Source organism: Aotus nancymaae, unplaced genomic scaffold, assembly GCF_030222135.1.
Source record: "Aotus nancymaae isolate 86718 unplaced genomic scaffold, 86718_ANA_hifiasm-v0.15.2.pri h1tg000103l, whole genome shotgun sequence".
In the NCBI taxonomy this organism is placed as follows: Eukaryota; Metazoa; Chordata; class Mammalia; order Primates; family Aotidae; genus Aotus; species Aotus nancymaae.
The window spans coordinates 5,297,395-5,321,263 of record NW_026988518.1 but is presented as its reverse complement, the minus strand read 5'-3'; the positions used below and the strand labels follow the sequence as shown (position 1 = coordinate 5,321,263).

At 44.9% G+C, this 23,869-nt stretch overlaps 1 protein-coding gene across 2 annotated transcripts in view; it reads left to right on the top strand.

Moving 5' to 3' along the window:
* The window catches only part of SLC44A3 (solute carrier family 44 member 3), a 72,048-nt gene that overhangs the window by 3,434 nt on the left and 44,745 nt on the right, over window positions 1–23,869 (top strand). For both annotated transcript variants that reach the window (XM_064370184.1, XM_064370183.1), the window contains exons 3-9: window positions 694–836; window positions 3,418–3,554; window positions 4,394–4,487; window positions 14,233–14,393; window positions 16,440–16,529; window positions 18,848–18,972; window positions 22,377–22,563. In XM_064370184.1, the coding sequence (XP_064226254.1) occupies window positions 694–836; window positions 3,418–3,554; window positions 4,394–4,487; window positions 14,233–14,393; window positions 16,440–16,529; window positions 18,848–18,972; window positions 22,377–22,563 (937 nt within the window). The remainder of the gene's footprint in view (window positions 1–693; window positions 837–3,417; window positions 3,555–4,393; window positions 4,488–14,232; window positions 14,394–16,439; window positions 16,530–18,847; window positions 18,973–22,376; window positions 22,564–23,869) is intronic.

Here is a 23,869-nt window from a genome sequence, read left to right as displayed (position 1 = left end):
TATATATTCAATCTTGGTGGAGAGCCTGTCAGTATGTATTAAGGGCACAGCTGTTTGAACTGAAATTTCAAATACTCCACATTCACTCTGAAAGTGGATAAAAATGATCATAGCTTGCAGGATGTTCTTGTCCAACAGAATTCCTGTGGTTCTTTATTTTGTATGTCTTAAGCAGTTATTCCAAAACACTATTTGCAGACTTGTGAACAGTATTTCAGTACCTATCAACTGTATTGCTTCTGTAGAATCCCCTAAAAGTAAGAAAAGAAAAACAAAAAGTAGTAGTAAACAAACAAACAGAACACCTCAGGTAAAGAATTAGCATAGCCCGGAAGCACTTAGATAAAGTAAGAACCTCAAGGAGAAAAAACATTGAGTTGTCCCACTGAAGTTAAACCAAAAAAAAAAAAAAAAAATGACAGACTCTTAAGGAAAAGGTACAAAGAGGTAAGAAAATGGAGAGGAATCTGTTTCAGTGGATTAGAATCCTCTCCCCCTAAACTTACAAGTATCAGAAGAGCAGGATGCCGATAGATTGGAGTTGTGGACGCTGCTGCTGCCGCAGCGAAGGACTGTCATGCTGGAAAGCTTCACGTCTCACCAGGCTCCATTTCACGTCAGCATCTGCAGGGGTGTGGGGCACTGTGCACGCGGCCCTTCGGTCAGGCTCTCATGTGCCCTGGGTTTTGCCAGGTGTTTATCATGGGCTACTCGGTGGTGGCTGGAGCCGCGGGAAGACTCCTCTTCGGCTATGACAGCTTTGGCAACGTGTGTGGCAAGAAGAACTCCCCCGTGGAAGGCGCCCCTCTTTCAGGGCAGGACATGACCCTAAAAAAGTAAGTATCTAAGTAAGTCCCCAGCCTGTAGAGGAACTGTGCCTCAAAACTTTGTATAAATTCATCATTTAAAGCCTGAAAACTTTTCCCATTCAAAACTCTGTCAGCCTATTTCATACAAAGGGAGGCTGTGTCTATAGTACGGGTAACAGTACAAGTTTTAGAGTCAGTCCTAAGTTCAGATTCAGCCCACGCTGCTTTCAGCTGCATGATCTTGGGCAGAGTACTCAACCTCTCAAAGCCTAGTTTTCATCTCAACTAGTTATAATACCTACCTCACAACAAGGTTGTTGTAAGGATCCATGAGACACTGCATGAGCTAAGGTGTAAGAAATGTTAATTGCTGCTATTATTCTCCATCATGTATTAGAATCATGTTACCAATCATATGTTTGAACCCTACATCATCCACCTGTTGTTTGTGTGGAAATACCTGAACCCACGGAACGCTGGGGACCTGTGTCCCACCCCTGTGCCAGGCTACACTTTCAGCTGTAGCACTGTGCTGCCTTCTTTCCCCTACTTCCCCACCCCAGCTCTCACTGGGAAACAGAAAGGGGAGCGAAGGAATGGGAATCCCGTGGAGGGGAGAAAAATCCCTGACTATGAGCTTCTAAGATGGAGAGTGCCTTGTAAGAATTTTTAAGGTTTTAGCTCTTGCTTCACCAGAACAAAAAAAAAAGGATTTTTAGGACTCAAGAATAAAAGTAGCTCCTAGGAGAGAAAAACTAAGGATCTAAATAAATCTTGAATGTAAATTTGCAGTCACAAAATACAAATCTTAGACTCGGGCTCTTATCCTCCTGAGTGTTGCTCCCAAGGGGGCTCTTGCCATTTCTGGGCACGGATTGTTTAGGGGGCATTTTCTCCTGCACTCGTAGAGCCACTTACAAAGAAGACAGAAGGAGGGAGGGCGACTTAGATGCCCACGTGCTCCCATTTCAGGTTGTGTTCATAATGCAGTGTCAAGAAACAGTCATTCCTGGTTGAAGTGAGTATGCATTCATTATTCTCAACAGCCAAAAGGTAGAAGCAACTCAAGTATCCATCAGTGGTTGAATGGATGATGAAAATGCGATTTGTACATTACAATGAAATATTAAAAAGGAAGGAAATTCGGACACATACTACAACGTAGATGAACCTTGAGGTTATCATGCCAAGTAAAATAAACCAGTCACAGAAACACAAACATTGTATGATTCCACTTATATCAGATATGTAAAGTAATCAAATTCCTAGAAAGGGAAAGTGAAATGGAGATTGCCAAGGGCTGGAGGAAAGGCAGGTGGGAACTTCTTGTTTAATGGGTACAGATTTCAGTTTGGGAAAATGAGTTCTGCGAATGGATGGTGGTGATGATAGCCCAACAATGTGAATGTATTAATGTCACTGGACACTTAGAAAGGTTCAGATGGTGGCCGGGCATGGTGGCTCATGCCTGTAATCCCAGCACTTTGGGAGGCCGAGGTGGGTGGATCACGAGGTCAAGAGATCGAGACCATCCTGGCCAACATGGTGAAACCCCGTCTCTATTAAAAATACAAAAATTAGCTGGGCATGATGGTGCACGCCTGTAGTCCCAGCTACTCGGAAGGCTGAGGCAGGAGAATTGCTTGAACCCAGGAGGCGGAGGTTGCAGTGGGCCGAGATCGCACCATTGCACTCTAGCCTGGTGCCTGGCAACAGAGCAAGACTCTGTCTCCAAAAAAAGGAAGGTTCAGATGGTAAATTTTATGTATATTTTAACACACTTTTTAAACTTTTTCAAAAATACATAGATCATACACCAGGAAATCTGCTTTTCATCTCCTCTTGCACCACCCTTCTTCCATGCCCAATAGGAGGGGGAAACGCCTTCTGGGACCGCTTCTCAAGGTCCCTCCCATAGAGGGCAGCCTTCCTCCATGGGAGGGGTCTTCCTCTGCCATTCCTGAGTTCTCAGAGCCTGGATGAGTGCTTGGGCAGGAGTCCAGAAGCTATGGCTGCTAGTGCATAACCTGCTGATGGCAACTCCAGTTTCATTCTTGTGCCCCCTCTACCCTGTCCCTGGGGAGCTGCAGGAGGGCTGTCCTGAGCCTCCTGGCTCTCAACCTGGGAGAAAAGGGGAAAGACAAGCCTTTAGTTCCCAGCCTCGGCCCCCTCCTTTCCACTTCTCGCTTCCCTGTGTTCAGTTATTTTCTGAAGCATATTTGAACACTCCTGGGTACAAATGTGTTCTCCATGGAGTCCATGGAATAGTGTGTGCATTGGCCTGATCTACCAATTCACAGGCAGTTTAATCAATCGCTTCTCTTCCTCAGATTTTCTCAGGTAGCTCCCCCAGTGTTATCCCTTAGAAAACACTAAATCTGGAGAAATAAAGCTTTGTTACCATTTGTGGACAGTTTCCAAGCTGCACAGCCTCATGGATGACCACCAGTAAGCATGACAAATGTTCAATTATGCTGAAACATTTAATTAGGAAAGTGTGCCTGGGGGAACCCTGCATTTGATAGCATGTGGATATTTTTAAGGCCCACAATTAAGCCCAGTGAGAGGCAATGCTCTAACACATTCTTCTGTTTCATCTGTCTCCTAGACACGTGTTCTTTATGAATTCCTGCAACCTGGAAGTCAAAGGTGTGCGGCTCGACCGCACAGCCCTCTGTGTATCCCGCTGCCCTGAAGAGCAGCTTGACTCCCTGGAAGAGGTCCAGCTCTTTGCAAACACCAGTGGTAGGCATTGGGGCCTGGTTTGGTCTTTTCCCCATGGTGGGGTAAGCTGTGGGGACCCAGATCAGATCATTTATCCTGACCCTGCTTTCTCTGGAAAGCTGGAAGGTTTACTTCCTTGTGAGTGCTTCCTCTTGCATGGAACAGGCCGTAAGCATTTTCTCTTGAGCTTGTTCAGTTTATTTTGGTTCTATCCGGATTTATCTGAAGCCCTAGCCGTTCCACCTATGCTCCCTGCCACTGCAGGGGAATGGTCATCCATGGAGAGAGAGAGGAGACAGCCCACATTTGGCACCCAATGGCAGGGTCAGAAGGAAGTCAGGGAGCTCCAGGCACGTGGGCGCATCCAGCCCTAGAGATGTATGTGCAGGCTGTGGGCTGAATTGCTGACAAGTAGGTCTTTTCATGAGATTATCAGGGCCAATAGACCCTTCCACTGACCAGTCGGATATCATGAGTTGTACCAAAAGCATTTGTATAACTAAAGTACTTTGTACTGAGTCCACTGTTCAGAATTTTATCTAGCTAAGAAATGGTTTGCCAGATTTTCAAAAACTATTTGCAAAGCCAGGTTTAAACTATCAAGGTTCTACATCGTTTTCAAATATGCTTCAGATTATTTTGGGACCAATCATATAACTTTTACTTTTGAATTTGGGATTTTGAAGAGAGCGTGAGAGAGGCCCTCACTAGACCTCAGATTATATGCCTATTCTTTTTGTGTTTCTGTCACCCATAGACCTAATAGTTGATTCTTTCTCCTTTCTGGTTTGGTAACATGACTGGTTTCCTTACTGACTCACCTGGGAAGATGGTGTAATGTCTGTGTGTTCTGCTTCCAGGGTCCTTCCTGTGTGTTTATAGTTTGAATTCCTTCAACTACACCCACAGTCCGAAAGCAGACTCACTGTGCCCCAGGCTACCAGTTCCTCCAAGGTAAAAGCTTCCATACTTTTTCCTTAACCCTCAACAAAAGTTATTGGGTATTTGGTGTGCATCTGTTACTCTTCTAGGCATTATGGGAAGGAGATATCAGAAGAGCCCCTGCCTGCAGGGAGCTTGAACTCTATAGGAGGCCAGGGATAAAAGCATGGAGGGACTATTTGCAGTATGCCTCTGGACAGTGGATTAGTTATCAGGCTAAATAGGGAGAAAACTCAGCAAACAATAAGAATACAGATAATCTTCAAAGAACACTAGAGCTAGCAAGAAGTAACATGAATTATTACTAACAAGGTGATTTTATAAATTAGCGTGTATTTTTTTCTACTCCAACTATTTATTGCAAAGTAACGGTCATTTACTTTTGCCCTTTTATGACAATCAGACTTGGTTAGTTTTTATTATTCTAGTTATCTTCATAAGAAACAGACCAGATGGGCAAGGCCAATGATCACCACACCTTTCTTCTCAATGAAAACAGAAAGCATGGGTTCTTATCAAGAGTACACTTGGTGGGCTCCTTGCAAGGTTTTACTCACTCCTATAAATTAGTGTACTACCTGGCATGTGGTAGGATGATTTAATTAAAACAAAGCATTATGCCGGTCCTCTAGGATGATGATTATTGAAGTCTGGATTGGGACTTACAATAAGGCATTTATTACATGCCAACTCCAGTACGCACATACCTTCATACATATTTATGTATATAAAGCAAAACCAGAAATCTCACAAAACAAGATTTGCCCTTATTACATATGACTCACACTGTTAGTTTCTATTCTGTTGCCTTTTTTAAAAATCATGTATTTCATAGTCTTCTAACTGGTTGCAAGTGAAGCTAGAAAAACCGCTGAACTAGCAGGTGCTCACACAAACACAAAAAGACCTGAGTAGGTTTTAATCACGTCGGAGGCAGAAAATAGCCATTTTGTGATATTCTTTTCTGAAATAAATATTCCATGTTGTAATTGAAGGAGGAGAGAATTATTTGCTTAGGAGAATACTCATTGCGTTTTCTATAACATCTTATTTTTAAAATTCTGCTAATTGTAAGATATCATAAACACATCTCAATGAAACATACTGAACCCAGTTTAAAAAAAAACTAGAATGTTTTAGTAGTAGATGGAAGGAAAATTATCTAGCACTTGGAGAGAAGGATTTTTTTTTAAGAACACAATTTGTAACTATATCTGCAGATAGAATTGAAAGAGAATGGAATTTTTAAGGTTGTAATTTAACCAGAGTTGGATAAACTCTCCTCTTCCTATAAATGGGATGGCAACTATAATTCCACAGGAAGCTTGTATCTTGATGCTTATGATGATAATTGCAAACATTTATTGAGCTTTTGATACTTTTCTAAGCCCTTAACATGGATTAACTTAATTTGGGCCTCAGAAAATGTCTATGTTGTAGGTATTGTTTTCATCCCTATCTTACAGCTGAGAAAACTGATGCAGAGAGAGGTTTAAGGTCATACACCCAGCAAATGGAAAAGCTGGCATTCAAACCCAAGCAGCGTCTATGTTTGAGTACAGACTTGGTTTCGTTTTGCCTGTTGAGTGGCCTTCCTAGACTCACATCAAGCTGGCAGAAAAAGTCCCATGCAATGTGTCATAATAGCCCATGTCTATGCTGGCCCTCGAGTCCTTTTCACCCTAAATGCAAATGTGTCTAATACTAACTTTTCAAGTAAAGACAAAACCCTCGACTGAGTGACCTTTCTTGGACACAGAGAGAGAAACAGGCTCAAGGGCTCCATTCCCTTTTCCTGCACAAGGAAGTGTTTGTGTAAGGTGAAAATGATCATGTTTATCATGGAAGAGTAGTGCCGGGACAGAAAAGCTGGAAACCCTGAGAAGGGTGGCTGTAGGGCCAAAGAACATTTTCTAAATACCTCTTTTTGACTGAACTGATTGTTTCTTCCTCCCCTGTCGATCATGTGAGGTACAACGTACCCTTTTAGAGTAATGGCTGAATATCAAGAAGTTTGTGGAACTAGGTATGAGCTTTTAAGAGCAGTGAAAAAGCACTGCAGAAGGTAACAAGCACTTTGGTGTTCAACATGGTAAGGTATTTTGAGTCCCCCATGTATTCAGAATCTAAAAGGCGTGGCTATCTTCCCCCTAGTAAATTCTAGTTCTTCCCTCCCACATAGATGCCAGTACATGTCACTGTGTGGTTTGCTTAGCCGAATTCCGTATACAGGATGATGTAAATATACAGGCAGCTCTCCCAATGACTTCCTGTAAGCTTGAGTGGCTTTGCTAATGGGAAGAAGATAAGCAGTAGTGGTGAAGAAACCTCAGGCCTTGGTCTAAAGATGCATCCCTACGGGCCGGGCACAGTCGCTCACGCCTGTAATCCCAGCACTTTGGGAGGCTGAGGTGGGCAGATCACCTGAGGTCAGGAGTTTGAGACCAACCTGGCCAACATGGTAAAACCCCATCTCTACTAAAAATACAAAAATTAGCTGGGCATGGTGACGGGTGCCTGTAATCTCAGCTACTTGGGAGGCTGAGGCAGGAGAATCGCTTGAACCTAGGAGGTGGAGGTTGCAGTGAGCCAAGGCTGCGCCATTGCACTCCAGCCTGGGCGACAAGAGCGAAACTCTGTCTTAAAAAAAAAAAAAAAAGATGCATCCCTACCCCAGCTAATGAAATATTCTATATCTTGAAAGGAGTGGTAGTTGATGGATGTATATGTTTAACAAAGTCTCTAATTTTATGTTTAAGATCAGTGCATGTCATTGTATGTAAATTTTCCCTCAGTAAAAAAGAGGAATTCCTTACATTCTGAAGTATATTAAGTAAAAAAAAAAAAAAAAACAAAAAACAAATAACAGAGCAGTGTGCAGTGTACTGTCTTTTGCATAAGAAGTGGAAAATATAAATATCATAAGTATATGTAAACAAATATATACAAACATACAAATATATACATATAGGTATATATTTGCTTGTATAACCATTATATCAAGCATTACTTACAGGATGCAGTCAGAAAACAATTTTTGTCTTTCTCTGTCTTTTTAAATTTATTCAGTGGGAATAGTTTTCTTTTGCCTGTGAATAAAAACACAGGCAGTTCCCAAGATTTCTCTAGTAACTTTTAGGTAATATGTACTGAGTCACTTTAAGTTGTAAGAGACACTTTTGAGTCAATAATTAAAATGTTCAACCCAGACCAGGCACAGTGGCTCATACCTGCAATCTCAACATTTTGGGAGGCCAGGGCTGGAGGATCGCCTGAGGCCAGGAGTTCAAGACCAGCTGGACAACATAATGAGATCATGTCTCTATAAAAAATTTAAAAATTAGACTGGTATAGTGGAACATGCCTATAGTCCTAGCTGAAGCTGAGGTGGGAGGATCTCTTGAGCCCAGGAGTTTGGGGTTGTAGTGAGCTGTGGTCATCCACTGCACTCCAGTTTTGGTGACACAGCAAGACACTGTCTCAAAAAATTTTTTAAAAAGTAAAAAATATTCAGCCCAATGTGATAAGCTTCTCACTTGATTAACGGTTTAAACTTCCGCCCCTTGTACGCTTCGCTGAGGAGCAAGTGGGAACGGCCACGGTCCTGGAAGGAGGCTGAAGTCAGCTGCTCCTCCCCTCTTCTGTTTATTTTTCCTCTCCCAGCGTGCTAAAACAGGTTTTGTCTAAGGGGCTGGCGCAGCAAAAGTGAAGAGAAGGAAAGGGTAACAGGAGTACATTTACTTGTCTGATACTAGCACCAGCATTCTCTGGGCTTGGGAGATGTCCGGCCAGCTCTTTCTCTCACGGGCATGTTTTGGGTTCTTTGCGGCTCTTTCAGCTGCAATGCCTTTCACGTAGTCTAATGCATCCCTGCTCTGGCTGGTCATGCGAAAAGCCTTCCTCAGTCCTGAGGCATTCATTAGCCAGCTCAAAGAGCGACCACCTCCAGCTCCTTCTGCCAAGGTCCCCACAGCCTTTTACATGGCTGTGTTAGACACGGTCAGTGGCAGCCTGTCACTGGGACGTGTGCACATGTGACCCACAACTGGACCTCAGGAAGCCCTCTTCACCCTTTGCCCTGACAAATGCCCTGGGGGCTCTTAACTCCCCAACTGTAGCTCTCTGCTCTGCTGTTAAAGCCGCTCACCCTCCAGATTTCTTGGGGTGGCTCAGCCCTTAAGCCAGGTGATTCCCTAAGCTATGTTTTCCATGAAACCCTTCTCATCTGACTTGGGAATGGTACCCCTCACCCTCTTGTCTTTGGGAATGGGGATGGAGTCACATGACAAGCCTAGTTAAAAAAAAAATTCAGTTCTTTAAAGTTGCTCTTCCAAAGACTCTCTGCACTTGTCATCACCTGTGCAGAGTGGATTTTACTATATGCAAATAAAGATTAAAATCAAGATGTCAGGAGATCTTAGGATAAAGTGTAGCGGATGACAAATTAAATTACAAATAAGGAGCTGATGTGAGTAACTTTGGAAAACAGCTTTGTGACTAGATACTGTAAGCTAAAGAGAAAAGGAGCTGTACAGAGCTGCACATAGACGCTGCACATAGACGCTGCACATAGACGCTGCACATGGACGACGCTGCACATAGACGACGCTGCACATAGACGCTGCACATAGACGACGCTGCACATAGACGACGCTGCACATAGACGACGCTGCACATAGACGCTGCACATAGACGACGCTGCACATAGACGACGCTGCACATAGACGCTGCACATAGACGACGCTGCACATAGACGACGCTGTACATAGACGCTGCACATAGACGACGCTGCACATAGACGCTGCACATAGACGACGCTGCACATAGACGACGCTGCACATAGATGCTGCACATAGACGACGCTGCACATAGACGCTGCACATAGACGACGCTGCACATAGACGACGCTGCACATAGACGCTGCACATAGACGACGCTGCACATAGACGACGCTGCACATAGACGCTGCACATAGACGACGCTGCACATAGACGACGCTGCACATAGACGCTGCACATAGACGACGCTGCACATAGACGCTGCACATAGACGACGCTGCACATAGACGACGCTGCACATAGACGCTGCACATAGACGACGCTGCACATAGACGACGCTGCACATAGACGACGCTGCACATAGACGCTGCACATAGACGACGCTGCGCATAGACGACGCTGCACATAGACGCTGCACATAGACGCTGCGCATAGACGACGCTGCGCATAGACGACGCTGCACATAGACGACGCTGCACATAGACGCTGCACATAGACGACGCTGCACATAGACGCTGCACATAGACGACGCTGCACATAGACGACGCTGCACATAGACGCTGCACATAGACGACGCTGCACATAGACGCTGCACATGGACGACGCTGCACATAGACGACGCTGCACATAGACGACGCTGCACATAGACGACGCTGCACATAGACGACGCTGCACATAGACGACGCTGCACATAGACGACGCTGCACATAGACGCTGCACATAGACGACGCTGCACATAGACGACGCTGCACATAGACGACACTGCACATAGATGCTGCACATAGACGCTGCACATAGACGACGCTGCACATAGACGCTGCACATAGACGCTGCTGCACTAGACGCTGCACATAGACGACGCTGCACATAGACGACGCTGCACATAGACGCTGCACATAGACGACGCTGCACATAGACGACGCTGCACATAGACGCTGCACATAGACGACGCTGCACATAGACGCTGCACTCCAGATAGTCCATTTGTTTACCACATAGGTACTGGTTAACAATTGGTTTTTTCTTTTTTTTTTTTCATTTTTTAAACATTCCCTAAACAATACAGTAGAATGGTTAGCAATTCTGAAACTACATACTAGGATTGATTATAAGACCTAGAATCAGTAATACCTAACCATACCCAGTACCCAGATCATGGTGTCTAATTATTGGTCTTCAAGGGTTCTTTGGAGAAATGGCAGGTTCTGGGACTCGAATAAGGACAATACCAGCTATGCCTGGTATCATCATCCTGTAGCATCGGAAAGTAAGGAAGTGCTCAAGAAAGAAAAAAAAAGAATGATTCATGTCAGAAGGACATAGATGCCGCATAGTGGCCAAAGCTGGAATAGATTGAGTAACACAATTACAGATTATAACCCAAAGAAAAGAATAAACATCCATGAGGCCATACTGACATAAAAAAATAATTGAATAAATAAACAAATAGGGGAAAGGGATAATTTTTTTTTTTTTGAAACGGAGTCTTTCTCTGTCATCCAGGCTGGAGTGCAGTGGCACGATCTCAGCTCACTGCAACCTCTGCCTCCCAGGTTCAAGCGATTCTCCTGCCTCAGCCTCTTGAGTAACTGGGATTACAGTGCCTGCCGTCACACACGGCTAAGTTTTGTATTTTTAGCAGAGACAGAGTTTCACCATGTTGGCCAGGCTGATCTTGAACTCCTGACCTCAAGTGATCTACCTGCCTTGGCCTCCCAAAGTGCTGGAATTACAGGCATGAGCCACTGTGCCCAGTGAAAGGGATAAATCTTAACAGAAGAATCCCAAATAATATATGTAGATACTTCTTCCTCTGGGAGGTGGAATTCCCCTCTCTTTGAGAGTGGGCTAGGCTTAGTGACTCATTTCCAAAGAATAGAGAGGGAAAAGAGAAAAATAGCAATTTTATCTGGAGAAACCCAGCAGGTACCACCTTAGCCAGGTGATCAGGGTTAACTTCACCAGTGTTGTCATGTTCCCTGATATGATTCTATGAGAAAGGCACTTCACCTCTGTGGCAGTCTTCCAAAAACCTGTTAACCGTAGTCTAATCAGGAGAAAACATGAGAGAAATCCTGCAAATTAAGGGACATTTTACAAAATACATTTCAGAAATGTCAACATCACGAGAAACAAGGAACTTGTCACAGGCCAGGCACAGTGGCTCACACCTGTAATTCCAACACTTTGGGAGGCAGAGGTGGTAGGATGGATTGAGCTTAGGAGTTCAGGCCAGTTTGGGCAATACAGTGAGACTGTCTCTACAAAAAATATGAACTGTCATGACCAAAGAGAAGACATGCCAATTAAATGCCATGTGCTATCCCGAATTAGATCCTGGAATAGAAAAAGGATGTTATGGTGAAATCAAAATAAAGGCTATGCCTTTTAGTGCCAATGTTAAATCTTAGTTTTCACAAATATACTGTGGTTACATTAGGGGAAGGTGAGTGAAGGATACACAGGAACTCTCTACATCATGACCATTTTTTTGTAACTCAAAAATTATTCAGAAATTAAAAGTATTTTTTAAAATGCTCTTCTTATCAACTTCTAACTCTTTCATGCTCTCAGTATGGGTGCAGGTTTAAGAATAATCTAACCACTTTTCTCCCACCTCTTTTTTGGCAAGCCCTGAATGGTGGGGTCTGGCATCTCATCTTGGAGTATAGTTTTTATTATCTTTGAGCTCAGCTGCAAGTTTCATTTAAATTTCTTATAATATTTACATATGCTTTAAAAAAGAAAAAAAGCCTCTAGAATGGTTTGCAAGAAACCAAGAACAATGGGTGCCTGTGAGGAAATGCGCTTCAGCAGCTCAGGGACAAGGAAAGGCAGTTTCTTGCTGTTTGGTCTCTTGTATCTTTTGGAATTTAAGCCACGTAAACGTATTACCCCTTCAAAAATATAATTTAAAAAAACACCCTTCATGTTACTCTTCGCTTAAATCACTATCCAGTGACTCAGGAGCTATTTCTGTAATATCGAGACTTCTGGAGTAAGATTCTTCCACATGTTCTGTGTTGTGCTTCATAAGAAGTTTGGGTGCCAGGTGCAGTGGCTCACACCTGTAATCCTAGTACTTCGGGAGGCGGAGGCGGGTGGATCACAAGGTCAGGAATTCGAGACCAGCCTGGCCAACATAGTGAAACCCCATCTCTTCCAAAAATACAAAAAATTAGCTAGGCGTAGTGGCGGGCACCTGTAATCCCAGCTACTCGGGAGGCTGAGGCAGGAGAATTGCTTGAACCCAATAGGCGGAGGTTGCAGCAGTCTGGGTGACAGTGTGAGACTCCAACTCAGAAAAAAGAAAAAAAAAAAACATTTGGGAAGTCATTCTTTTCTTCAGGGCAATGAAATCTTGTTTAAATGTGGGTTCTCGTTTGTTTCATTCTCATACATTGCACAGAACAATTGGTGACTGGGTTTTGAACAACTTTTTAGATAATTTGACACTTTTTTGGTTGGGATTATTTCCATCATTTGGGGTTCATGGAGAAGAAGAAGAGCAGGACCCTGTGAAGGTATCAGTGGCCTCATGAAGATTCATTAGAATACATATTCCTAGGCGTTTTTACATTTCAGGAAGGGACTTAAAAAAGGTCAACTTTCTCATCTACCAATGGCAGTTAACTGCAGCATCAATCATACATTTGATATTTATTTATTTATTAAGCATCCACTATTCATAGCAGGCTCTCAAGCCTCATACGCCTTCCTAAACAGGACAGAATTAAGCTAATAGTGTCATTAACACAGCTTCTGTCTGATCCAGTTCACATCCCTAATAGTCCCTTACAGAAATAAAATTCTTTTGATGGAGTTGGTAGTTTGTATCTAAGAAGGGCTAAGACAGGAGAGTAAAAAATGTGGTTCCCACCGGGCACGGTGACTCACGCCTGTAATCCCAATACTTCGGGACAGGAGGGCGAGCAGATCACTTGAGCTTATGTTGTCTGGCCTGGGCAACATGGCGAAACTCTGTCTCTACAAAAAATGCAAAAATTAGCTGGGCTTCATGGCACTTATCTGTAGTCTCAGCTACTCAGGAGGCTGAGGTAGAAGAATAGCTTGAGCCCTGGAGGCAGAGGTTGCAGTTACCCATGATCGAGCCACTGTACTCCAGCTTGAGTGACAGAGCCAGACCCTGTCTCAACAAAAAAAAAGTAGTTCCCCATAAAGAAAGTGTAGTATATGTACACATACCACAGAGCAGTATTTAGCCTTTTTTTTAAAAAAGAGAGAGATCCTGCTATTTGTAACAACAGGGATGAACCAGAGGATATTATGTTAAGTGAAATAAACCAGGAACACAAGGGCAAATCTCCTGCATGATCCCGCTTGCATGTGGAATCTAAAAAAGTCAAATTCGTGGAAACAGAGAATAGAATGGTGGTTATCAGGGGTGAGGACAGGGGAATTGAGAGATGTTGGTCAAAGGATACAAGTGTCTGTTGCGTAGGATGAATAAATTCTAGCTATATAGAGTAGAGCATTATTATCTCATGAACCACCATCATATATGCAGTCCACATGTACCTAAAAAGTAATGCTGTACTGTATATTTGATATTTGCTACAACAGATCTCCAGTGTTCTCAAAATATAACTATGGGAATTGATGGATACGTGTATTAGCTTAACTGTTGATCATTTCACGAAGTTTATGTATATCAAAACATCACATTGTGCACCTTAAATATATGCCATTTTTATTTTTTTAAATGTTGCTCCCCAAGTTTAGGTTTTGGGTTTCTATGGGTCCCCATAATCAACTTCCTATTCAGAACATCAGCTAGTCAGTGTAGCAGAGCATACCTGCCTTGCTTTCTGAGGTGTGCTCTGCAAATGGGTTGCTGGGCTCGCCTCTATTACCGCAGTTCTTAAGCTTTCTTGGTTGTTGAGAATGTTAAATAAACATCTCTTAAACATAAATAGTAAATTAACATTTTTGCCATCTTTTTTTTTTTTTATTTTTAGCAAGTCATTTCCCTTGTTTAACCGATGCATCCCTCAAACTCCTGAGTGCTACTCCCTGTTTGCATCTGTTTTGATAAATGATGTTGACACCCTCCACCGAATTCTAAGTGGAATCATGTCGGGAAGAGATACAATCCTTGGCCTGTGTATCCTCGCATTAGGTAATCCTCAGTTAAGTTAATCTTAGTAATTGTTTATGGAATGCCGAAGTTCCTAGCACTTACATACATGGTATAATGAAAATTAGCCTCTTGAATTAAATATGAAACTTGTATTTTCTTTATAGATATTTCCAGTGTTTCAGATTTAAGTGAGATGGGGGCAATAAGAATAGAGGAACAGCTGACCCTCTGGCAGAAAGCCTCAGTGGGTGGGGTTGCCTTGATATACTGACCATGTCCCAGTGTCTGCTCCTCACTGGGGATGAGTGTATAAAGCAGATCGCCAATTTGTGGATGGGCCATGACAAATACAACTGTCAGGGCAACCAGAAACGATGTCTTCTGGCCACACGTGCCTCCACCTGTAGGTGAGCCAGAGCAGAAGTCTGCTTAGTGAGCAGGGCGAGGACATGTGTGCATCCATGTTAAATGGAGTCAGACTGCAGGGGTCTGCTATATCCCACTCCTCTAAGGGACATTCTTGCTTTGAGTTGCAGACAGTTCAAGGCCTTGAGCCTTCTCTGGGCATTTCTGGAAGCAGCTACCCACTCTTGACCTTTTGACTTCCCATTTTCTATGTTTCAGTTGGCTGAAATCAAGAACCAACTTTCTCTTTGAACAGGTTAATACACTCTGCTCCTTTAGACAGTGGTAAGAGCCTGTCGTCGCCCTGCTTTCCAGCGGCAGCCCCCTAACCTCTTGGTTGAGAGAAACTCTTTGGTCAGACATTAACATATTTCTAACAATTAACAAATTGAGTTCCCACAATTTCATTACTAAAAGCTTCCTAATTCCTGAATGCTTGGGGATACTTAACTAGTCACCATTATTACTTTCAGACTTCTTAATTAGGTTGAAAATGACTTTAAATGACTCAGACAGGATGCTTTGACTCCCAAATACTGACTTGGTTACAATATATAACAAAAAACCCTCAGGTTACTCCTGATACCTTATATGATGACCTAATGTCCCTGCAAGGACATTGAAGTACATTGTCGTGTACTTATTAGATTCATAATGGCATTAACAGCTGTCGTTTACTGAGCACTTACCATGTGCTTGGCATTGTACTTATTCTTCACTCATTAAAACCTCATCAGAATCCCAGTACCACGCGTAGGAGGGGAAACTGAGGCTTAGAGAGGTTCAGGAGTCGGCCAGTGTTGCACACCTAGTAGAAGAGGTGGCAGAGCTAAGACTCAAACCCAGATCTGTCTAACCATAACTCCAAGATATCTAGATGGTCCTGATTTCCTATGTCGAAAAAATACACACAGCTTACTTCATGGTTAGGATCTTAAATTCTTCATTTTAAAGGCATTATTAATCTTTCATATTTAATAAGAGTACCTTAGAACATGTAAAGTTAGAAGTTTACATAAGCCCAGTGTGAAGTCAAAAGAGTCAAGTGTGATAAGATTTTAAATGGTTCGTTTGGACTTGTATTTGAGAATAATATGGCTAAAATTTTTTTTTCTTTTTTTTTTTTTTACTTTTATTGAGACAGAGTCTTACTCTGTCACCCAGGCTGGAGTGCAGTGGCACAATCTCGGCTCACTGCCAACCTCTGCCACTTGGGTTCAAGTGATTCTCTGCCTCAGCCTCCTGAGTAGCTGGGATTACCGGTGCCCGCTATCATGCCTGGCTAATTTTTTTGTATTTTTAGTAGAGATGGGGTTTCGCCATGTTGGCCAGGCTGTTCTTGAACTCCTGACCTCAGGTGATCCGCCCACCTTGGCTTCCCAAACTGCTGGGATTACAGGTGTGAGCCATCGTGCCCAGCCAAAAACAAAATTTCTTTTCTAAGAAGAATACTAGCATTTCCAGAGACTGGCTTATGGCATGACTGAATGGTGTGTCAGAGACTGCCCCATGTATACCTTGTTATTTTTATTTGGTGTTTAGTAGATATCCCAAGATATTTAGAGATTGAGTAAAATCCTCGCCATCACTGCTCTGGAGGGTTTTGTCGTCCCAGTGCTATCATCATCGCCTCTACCCTTTATTGCTACTGAGGTTTATGTGTTTTGCTTGATTTTTCAGCCTTGTCTTTGGCCATGATGTTTACCTTCAGATTCATCACCACCCTTCTGGTTCACATTTTCATTTCGTTGATTGTTTTGGGATTGTCGTGTAAGTATTTCTCTACTTGACTGATTTCTTTTCAATTTAATAAAAAGACTTTCCATTAAGTATAGAACTTAAAAGTTGGCATTTTTAAGCTACCTGGAATCTTAAAGAGTATCTAGCCTGTCACTTTACACATGAGAAAACTCAGGCCCAGGGAGGATGGTAGGATGGCAGGGCGTTGCTATGTCTCACAGTCAGTGCAAAGTTAATGACCAATCTTGTTTGCCCTCCCTCCCTCCCTCCCTCCCTCCCTCCCTCCCTCCCTTCCTCCCTCCCTCCCTCCCTCCCTCCCTCCCTTCCTCCCTTCCTTCCTTCCTTCCCTTTTTTTTTTTTTTGAGGCAGGCTTTCACTTTGTTGCCCAGACTGGAGTGCAGTGGCACAAACACGGCTCGCTGCAGCCTCAGCGTCCTCGGCTCAACCGATCCTCCTGTCTCAGCCCCCAAGTAGCTGGGACTACAGGCACATGCCACTACCCCCAGCTAATTTTTGTGTTTTTTATAGGGACGGGGTTTTACCATGTTGCCCAGGCTGGTCTCCTGAGCTCAAGCGATTCACTCACCTTGGCCTCCCAAAGTACTGGGATTACAGGCATGAGTCACCATGTCCAGCCAAATCTGTTATTTCTTCTGCTATGCTATGCTACCCCTGAAATGAGCTTGCCAATAGCGTGATCCTATATCCATAACATTAAAAGAGAATTCCAGCACCCATTAGGAGCATTTTAAAGGATTTCTTCTGAACAGGCACCTCACCCATTGGCACGTGGGTGCCCACAGTTGTCATGCAAAGGCTCTGACCGGCCGGAAGATGCACAGGCCCACGCAGAACAGAGTCCTGGAGATCCTGTACTGTGCCCGTATTTCCCTTCTGGTTGCTGGATTGTGATTCTCACCAGCAGTTGTTGGGAGAGAGGTTCGAGGGACAAGGGCACGCAGGAGGCTCAAGGCAGCAGCCATTTACATATTGGTATGGGGTACAGTCATGTGTCACTTAACGACGGGGAGGAATGCGTTCAGAGAAACACGTTTCTCGACGATTTCCTCACTGTGTGAACATCAGAGTGTACTTACACAAACCTAGGTGGTTGAGCCTGCTACACACCCAGGCTACGTGGTTTTTTTTTTTTTTTTTTTTTTTTTTTGAGACGGAGTTTCGCTCTTGTTACCCAGGCTGGAGTGCAATGACGCGATCTCGGCTCACTGCAACCTCCGCCTCCTGGGTTCAGGCAGTTCTCCTGCCTCAGCCTCCTGAGTAGCTGGGATTACAGGCATGCGCCACTGTGCCCAGCTAATTTTTTGTATTTTTAGTAGAGACGGGGTTTCACCATGTTGACCAGGATGGTCTCGATCTCTTGACCTCGTGATCCGCCTGCCTTGGCCTCCCAAAGTGCTGGGATTACAGGCGTGAGCCACCACGCCCGGCCCCAGGCTACATGGTTTAACCCATGACTCCTAGGCTACACACCTGTGCAGCATGCTACTGTACAGAATACTGTTGGCAGCTGAAACAGAATGGTCAGTATTTGTGTATCTAAACACAGAGAAGTACAGGATTATTATCTCATGAACCACCACATATGCAGTCCGCTGTTGATCAAAATGTCATCATGTAGCAGATGAGTATATTTTGATTTTTAAAAACGGATGTGATTGTAATGTTTCATGCCCCTGCGTCATCAGCTCTGCCCTCAGCAACTTGAGCCCTGCCCTGTGTTGGAGGACAGGTACGGTGACTGCTGAGGGATATTTCTCCCCATCCACTCCGGCCTTCCTATGGTTACTGTGGATATGGCATAAGGTGGTATTTTATACCTAAAAGTGGAGAACTTGCAACGTTAGGGCATCTTCAAAGTGAGCCTCTGACTTCCGTGATTCCCACAGGCCATGTAAATTCGCCCGGTTTTGTGGGTGAGCAGCCAACACCCAGGCTCCCACAGGAGTTATCCAGCAGAGCTTGCCTCACACATTTAGACACTGGCTCTAGTATTGCCCCTCTCACCATCCTGTCCATGGGGTTTTCCTCCTGCTCATGTCCAGATTCGACCTGTGGGCTAGACGCCCGTGTTCTGGGGTCACCTCCCTGGGTCTCCCAAAGCAAGCATCATCCCAGGACTGGTGGGTCCTCTGTGGGTTGCCCTGGCTCTGCCCAGCTTCTCCAGAGGGCAGCAGCTGCCTGTAGGACCTGGGGATTTGGGACCCACTGCCGGAGCAGTGCCACGCGGCCAGTGGGCAGTGGCTGGACTTCCCTGTGTGATTCTGTGTGCTGGGGAATGGTTATCTCATGGCGGGTGCCCTGAGCTCTGCTACTGTTCTCTTTCCTAGTTGTCTGCGGTGTCTTGTGGTGGCTGTATTATGACTACACCAATGACCTCAGCATAGAATTGGACACAGAAAGGGAAAATATGAAGTGTGTGCTGGGGTTTGCTATTGTATCTACAGGCATCACGGTAAGAAACACTCTTCTAGCTGTAGGTCAGGTAGCCAGCCGGAACTCTGAAATCCAAATCATTGAATTCTAGCCAAAAACAACTAGAATTTGTTTTTCTTTTGATTGAGAATGCGCCTTCTTTGGATTTGAGATACCCGTATAGGAATAAATCAAAACCCTCCGAAAATGAGAAAAGGTTTTAGTTCTTCCCAAGTCATTCCTGCCACCTCTCAGAGATGGCTCTGTTATACTTGCTGTGCGCTATTCTTGGTCCCGAGGGGCTACAAGGTGGACATGGTGGGTGGGTGGCGGCAGGCGGTTCCCATTCCCTGTTTGTGAGGAGCGACTCCCCTTTGCCAGCGTGTGCTCAGCTCTCGGGGGTGTCAGCTCCTGCTACCCTCTAGCACGCAGAGTCCTTGGTTTCCAGACTTGCTGGCCACTGGGTTATTTTGGTTTTCAGAGAAACTGCTGCTTTCTCAGTGAACTTTCTAGTTGAAAACAGGCCAACTTAGAATAATGAGGCAGCAGATATTAGTTACTGGGGGAGGATGGTTGGCAACCAAATGTCATTCAGGACTCTCTGCAGGGACCGCTAGGAAGGCTAGAGTCACAAGGCCCTGGGGCAGGGGACCCTGCACTGGCTTCAGGTCACTCAGAGTCATCCTTGCTGGCGTGTTGGTTACCGATTATTCTGTGGAGCAGCTGCAGCCAGGGTTTTCCAAAAGCCCATTGAGTCTTGCAGCAAATGCAGATTCTCACACAAACCCAATTCTCTCACAGGAAATCTTTCTATTCCCGTGTTTGGTAGTCTTTCACATTTTCTCCTTTCCATGGTGAGGTTTTAGGTTTGTGATCTTCACATAAAATGTGCCAGGGAGCAAGGGTACAATGAAGTAAAGCACCTGGTTGTTCTTGCCTCAGGCAGGAACCAGGCCAGACACTCAGCAGAGTCTGCAAAGGAGGCTGGAGATGAAAGGGCTCCCCCATGCCCCAGGCTGGGCATAGGGGAAGAAGAGCAGGGCTGGGAGCTGGGGAGGGCCCAGTTCCTCCATCTGCCCTCCACAGGGCTCCCTTTGTGTTTGCACACCGCACCATTTATGCCACCCAGATCCCAGCATCAGGGCAAGGTTAGGGAGAGGGGAAGCTGTGGGAGCAGAGAGACTGTTTTCACTTGCATTCATGAGTTCTGCACAGGGGCTACTCCAGAAGGCAGAGTTGAGTCCCAGTTCACCTCCCATTCATTCGTCATGAGTTCTTACCAATTCCCAGTTGCTGGATGAACTAGTTTGACTCATTTTCAGAACTCACAGGCATTCCTCCTCAGCCTCTACAATTGAAGGGTCTCCTCTGGAGACCTTCTCCTGACACCCTTCCCAGGCACGGTCAGGAGGCTGTGCCCCAGATCCTGGAGCAGCTTCTGCACAGTTTATCCCACTGTCATCTGACTATCTTTCCTCCACTTGACTGTTGAGGGCAGGAATGCTCCAGCCCAGCTGGAAGAGAAAGAGCATCTCAGGCCAAGGGCACAGCATGCCCGAGGTCACATGGGCAGGGGAGTGGCTTGCAGGAAGTCCGCTAGATGGAAGCCTGAGATGCAGGTGCAGAGAGGGTCAGGTCAGGAAGGTCCTGATCTACAGTGATGGTAGGTTTGATCTTTCTCCAGAGGCAGTGGGGTGGCATGGATGGATTTTTGAGCTGGGTAACACCATCTTTGTCTTTGCGCTTTCCAAAGCACCCCTTAGCTGTGGGGTGGAGGAGGGATTGAGGTGGGGGTGGGGTGGGGCCAGGGTGGTTAAATGCAGAAAGCTAATCAGGTTATTGGGGTCTAAAAGAAAGAGACTGAGACTTGAGCTGTGGCATCAGCCGTGGAAATAGGAAAGGATGGCAGGAGAGGTATTGAGGCAGCTGAACCAGAGGGGATTGGGGTTGTACTGGGCACTTTGCCAGTCCTTGACAGTAAGAGATGCCCCTGCTCTCTAAGAGCCTAATCTAATGGGAAATTCAGACACGGAAACATTTATAGGATATGTTCAATAGTACAATAGGATAAGTGTGGAATAAAATGAGAGCACACAAGAGGGGAACCTAACTCTTGGAGAGCCCAGAAAATTAGGGCCACTGGAGATAAAGAATACAGGGGGAAGAGGAGGTTCTGGTATGAAGATAATTTGATTCAGGATAAATTGAGATACTCTAGGACATCCATGGCCTTGTCAGTAACTGATGTGCTTACTCCTCCAGCCCCTAGAGGAAGGTGAGGCGGGAGGTTTTTATTTGGAGTTTGTCAGCATCTAGGAAGGATACTAAAAGCACAGAGGAATAGGAGATACCCCCAGAAGATCTCAGGAAGCAGCAATTAAAGAAGTAGGAGAGCTAAAAGAAAGATCATGGAAGCCGAGGGAGGAGAAAGTTTCGAGAAAAGAGGAGTGGACAAGGATTCGATGCCATGATGAAGCCGAGCAAGACCTGGCATGTTTCCACGGCGTTAAACACTCAGGAGGTCACAGGAAGTGACTTCAGGGAGAGACGTTTCAAAAGAGCGTTGGGGTCTGGATGTTTGCAAGTGGTTGAAGAATGAGTTGGGGCATGGAAGTGCAGATGGTGGGTGTAGACGAGCCAAGAAGCTTGGCCATGAAAAGAGTAAGAGATGTCAGTGGCTGGATGGGGATGGAGGGGTGCAGAATGGTTTGTTTCATTAATATGAGATTTGTAACCATTTATATGCAGGGAGAGAAAGCCAGAAAAAGGCACAGAAAGTGGCTTTGAGACTTTGTGCTTCATACTCATATTCCTTTGCCTTTGGCAATATCTTGGGTTCTGTGGGATGTGGAGGGGAGGATGTAAGACAGTTCCTTGACACTAGAAAACTTATTCTCCTTTTATCTTTTTTTTTCCAACCAGACTGCAAGGCCCTTTATGGAGGGACTGTATCTTGTTCACTATTACAGGTATTAAGATCTATTCTGGCTGGGCACGGTGGCTCATGCCTATAATCCCAGCATTTTGGGAGGCCAAGGCGGGCGGATCACAAGGTCAGGAGTTAGAGACCAGCCTAACCAACATGAAACCCCGTCTCTGCTAAAAATACAAAAATTAGCCGGGCATGGTGGTGCTCACCTGTAATCTCAGCTACTCAGGAGGCTGAGGGAGGCAGAGGTTGCAGTGAGCCGAGATCGCACCACTGCATTCCAGCCTGGGTGACACAGCAAGACTCGGTTAAAAAAAAAAAATCTATTCCAGGGTCCAGCACTTACTAGATGCTCAATTAGTGTTTGCAGATTCATCTGTTCAATTATAACAAAGCAGCGAGTAACTATCTTAAAAGAACTGTTTGCTGATATGTCATAGTAATGAGGCTTGCTTTAAGCTCTACCCAGTTCGCCATTATTTAGAAGTAATTTACTCAAACCCCTTTCTCACCAGGCAGTCCTGCTCGTCTTGATTTTTGTTCTCAGAAAGAGAATAAAATTGACAGTTGAGCTTTTCCAAATCACAAATAAAGCCATCAGCAGCGCTCCCTTCCTGCTGTTCCAGCCACTGTGGACATTTGCCATCCTCATTTTCTTCTGGGTCCTCTGGGTGGCTGTGCTGCTGAGCCTGGGAACTGCAGGTAAGGGACTCCATCACCTTGGAGTCATGCACAGAAGATCATTTTGGAACCATTGGCCTGTTTCTGTAGGCACCAACCCCCCCCCTTCAGCCAGAGGTGTCTGATAACAGCAGTGATGGTGCTAGGGGCTCTGTCATAGGGGAAAGTGGGAGGTTCTTGTCCCTCTTTTGTATTGGTTTTAAAGAAGCTGGTTTGTGTTTCATGAGAGAATAAATGCAGTAAGGAGTGAATACTTGAGGAAAAACTACAATATGAACAAAGGCCAATAGTAAGAATATTACCAGATGTCTCCAGGGTAATTTGCCACCTCTGTCAAATCAGTAGGTGATAAAGAAGAGCCCAGGAAAGACTCTAACTCTATTAAAAATGTGTGAATGCCGGGCGCAGTGGCTCATGCCTGTAATCCCAGCACTTCGGGAGGTTGAGGTGGGCGGATCACGAGGTCAGGAGTTTGAGACCAGCCTGGCCAATATGGTGAAACCCCATCTCTCTACAGAAATTAGCCAGGTGTGGTGGTGTGCACCTATAGTCCCAGCTACTCGGGAGGCTGAGGCAGAAGAATAACTTGAACCCGGGAGGCAAAGGTTGCAGGGAGCCGAGATTGTGCCACTGCACTCCAGCCTGGGCAACAGAGCCAGACTCCATCTCAAAAAAAAAAAAAAATGTGTCATGCCCAGCAGAGCCAGTGTACATTTAAAGCAAATGCATAGTTCACATTCCTTGGTCCTGAAAAGACAAGATTCTCTCCTGCATCCTCTTTCTTTCATATATCCACACAGTGGTTCTTCACCAGGGCTATTCCTCAGAATCAACTTTGGTGCTTTATTAAAATACAGTTATCTGGGCTCCAGCCTCAGAGATTCTGATTCACGTGGTTTGGGATGGAACCTAGTATATGTTTTTGTAAAACTCCATAACAGGGCAACCATATTCTAAAGAGCACTATTCAGAGTGCAGTCTGAAGCCAGATAAGGAGCTTAGCTAGAATGGGCATCACTCCATTGCTTCCTTCATTGAGAAAGTCTTGCTATGGGGAAAAAAAAATGTCATCTGAGAAACAAGTGCTTGGTGATGCAATTGATCTACGTTCCGGCACAAGCTTTGCATCTCACTAACAAGGTGAGGTCAGGCAGCTTGTCTGTGGACCACACTTGGAGTGGCACTGTCTACATCTTTTCTAACTCCTCTGTGTGATTTTCTTAAGGCCCAAATTCAGTACACATGGATGCAAGTACAGAAGAGTACGTTGCTTCTTGAGACTGTCACCAGACAGATAAGGACCACAGCCGATGTCAGATCAGCAAGG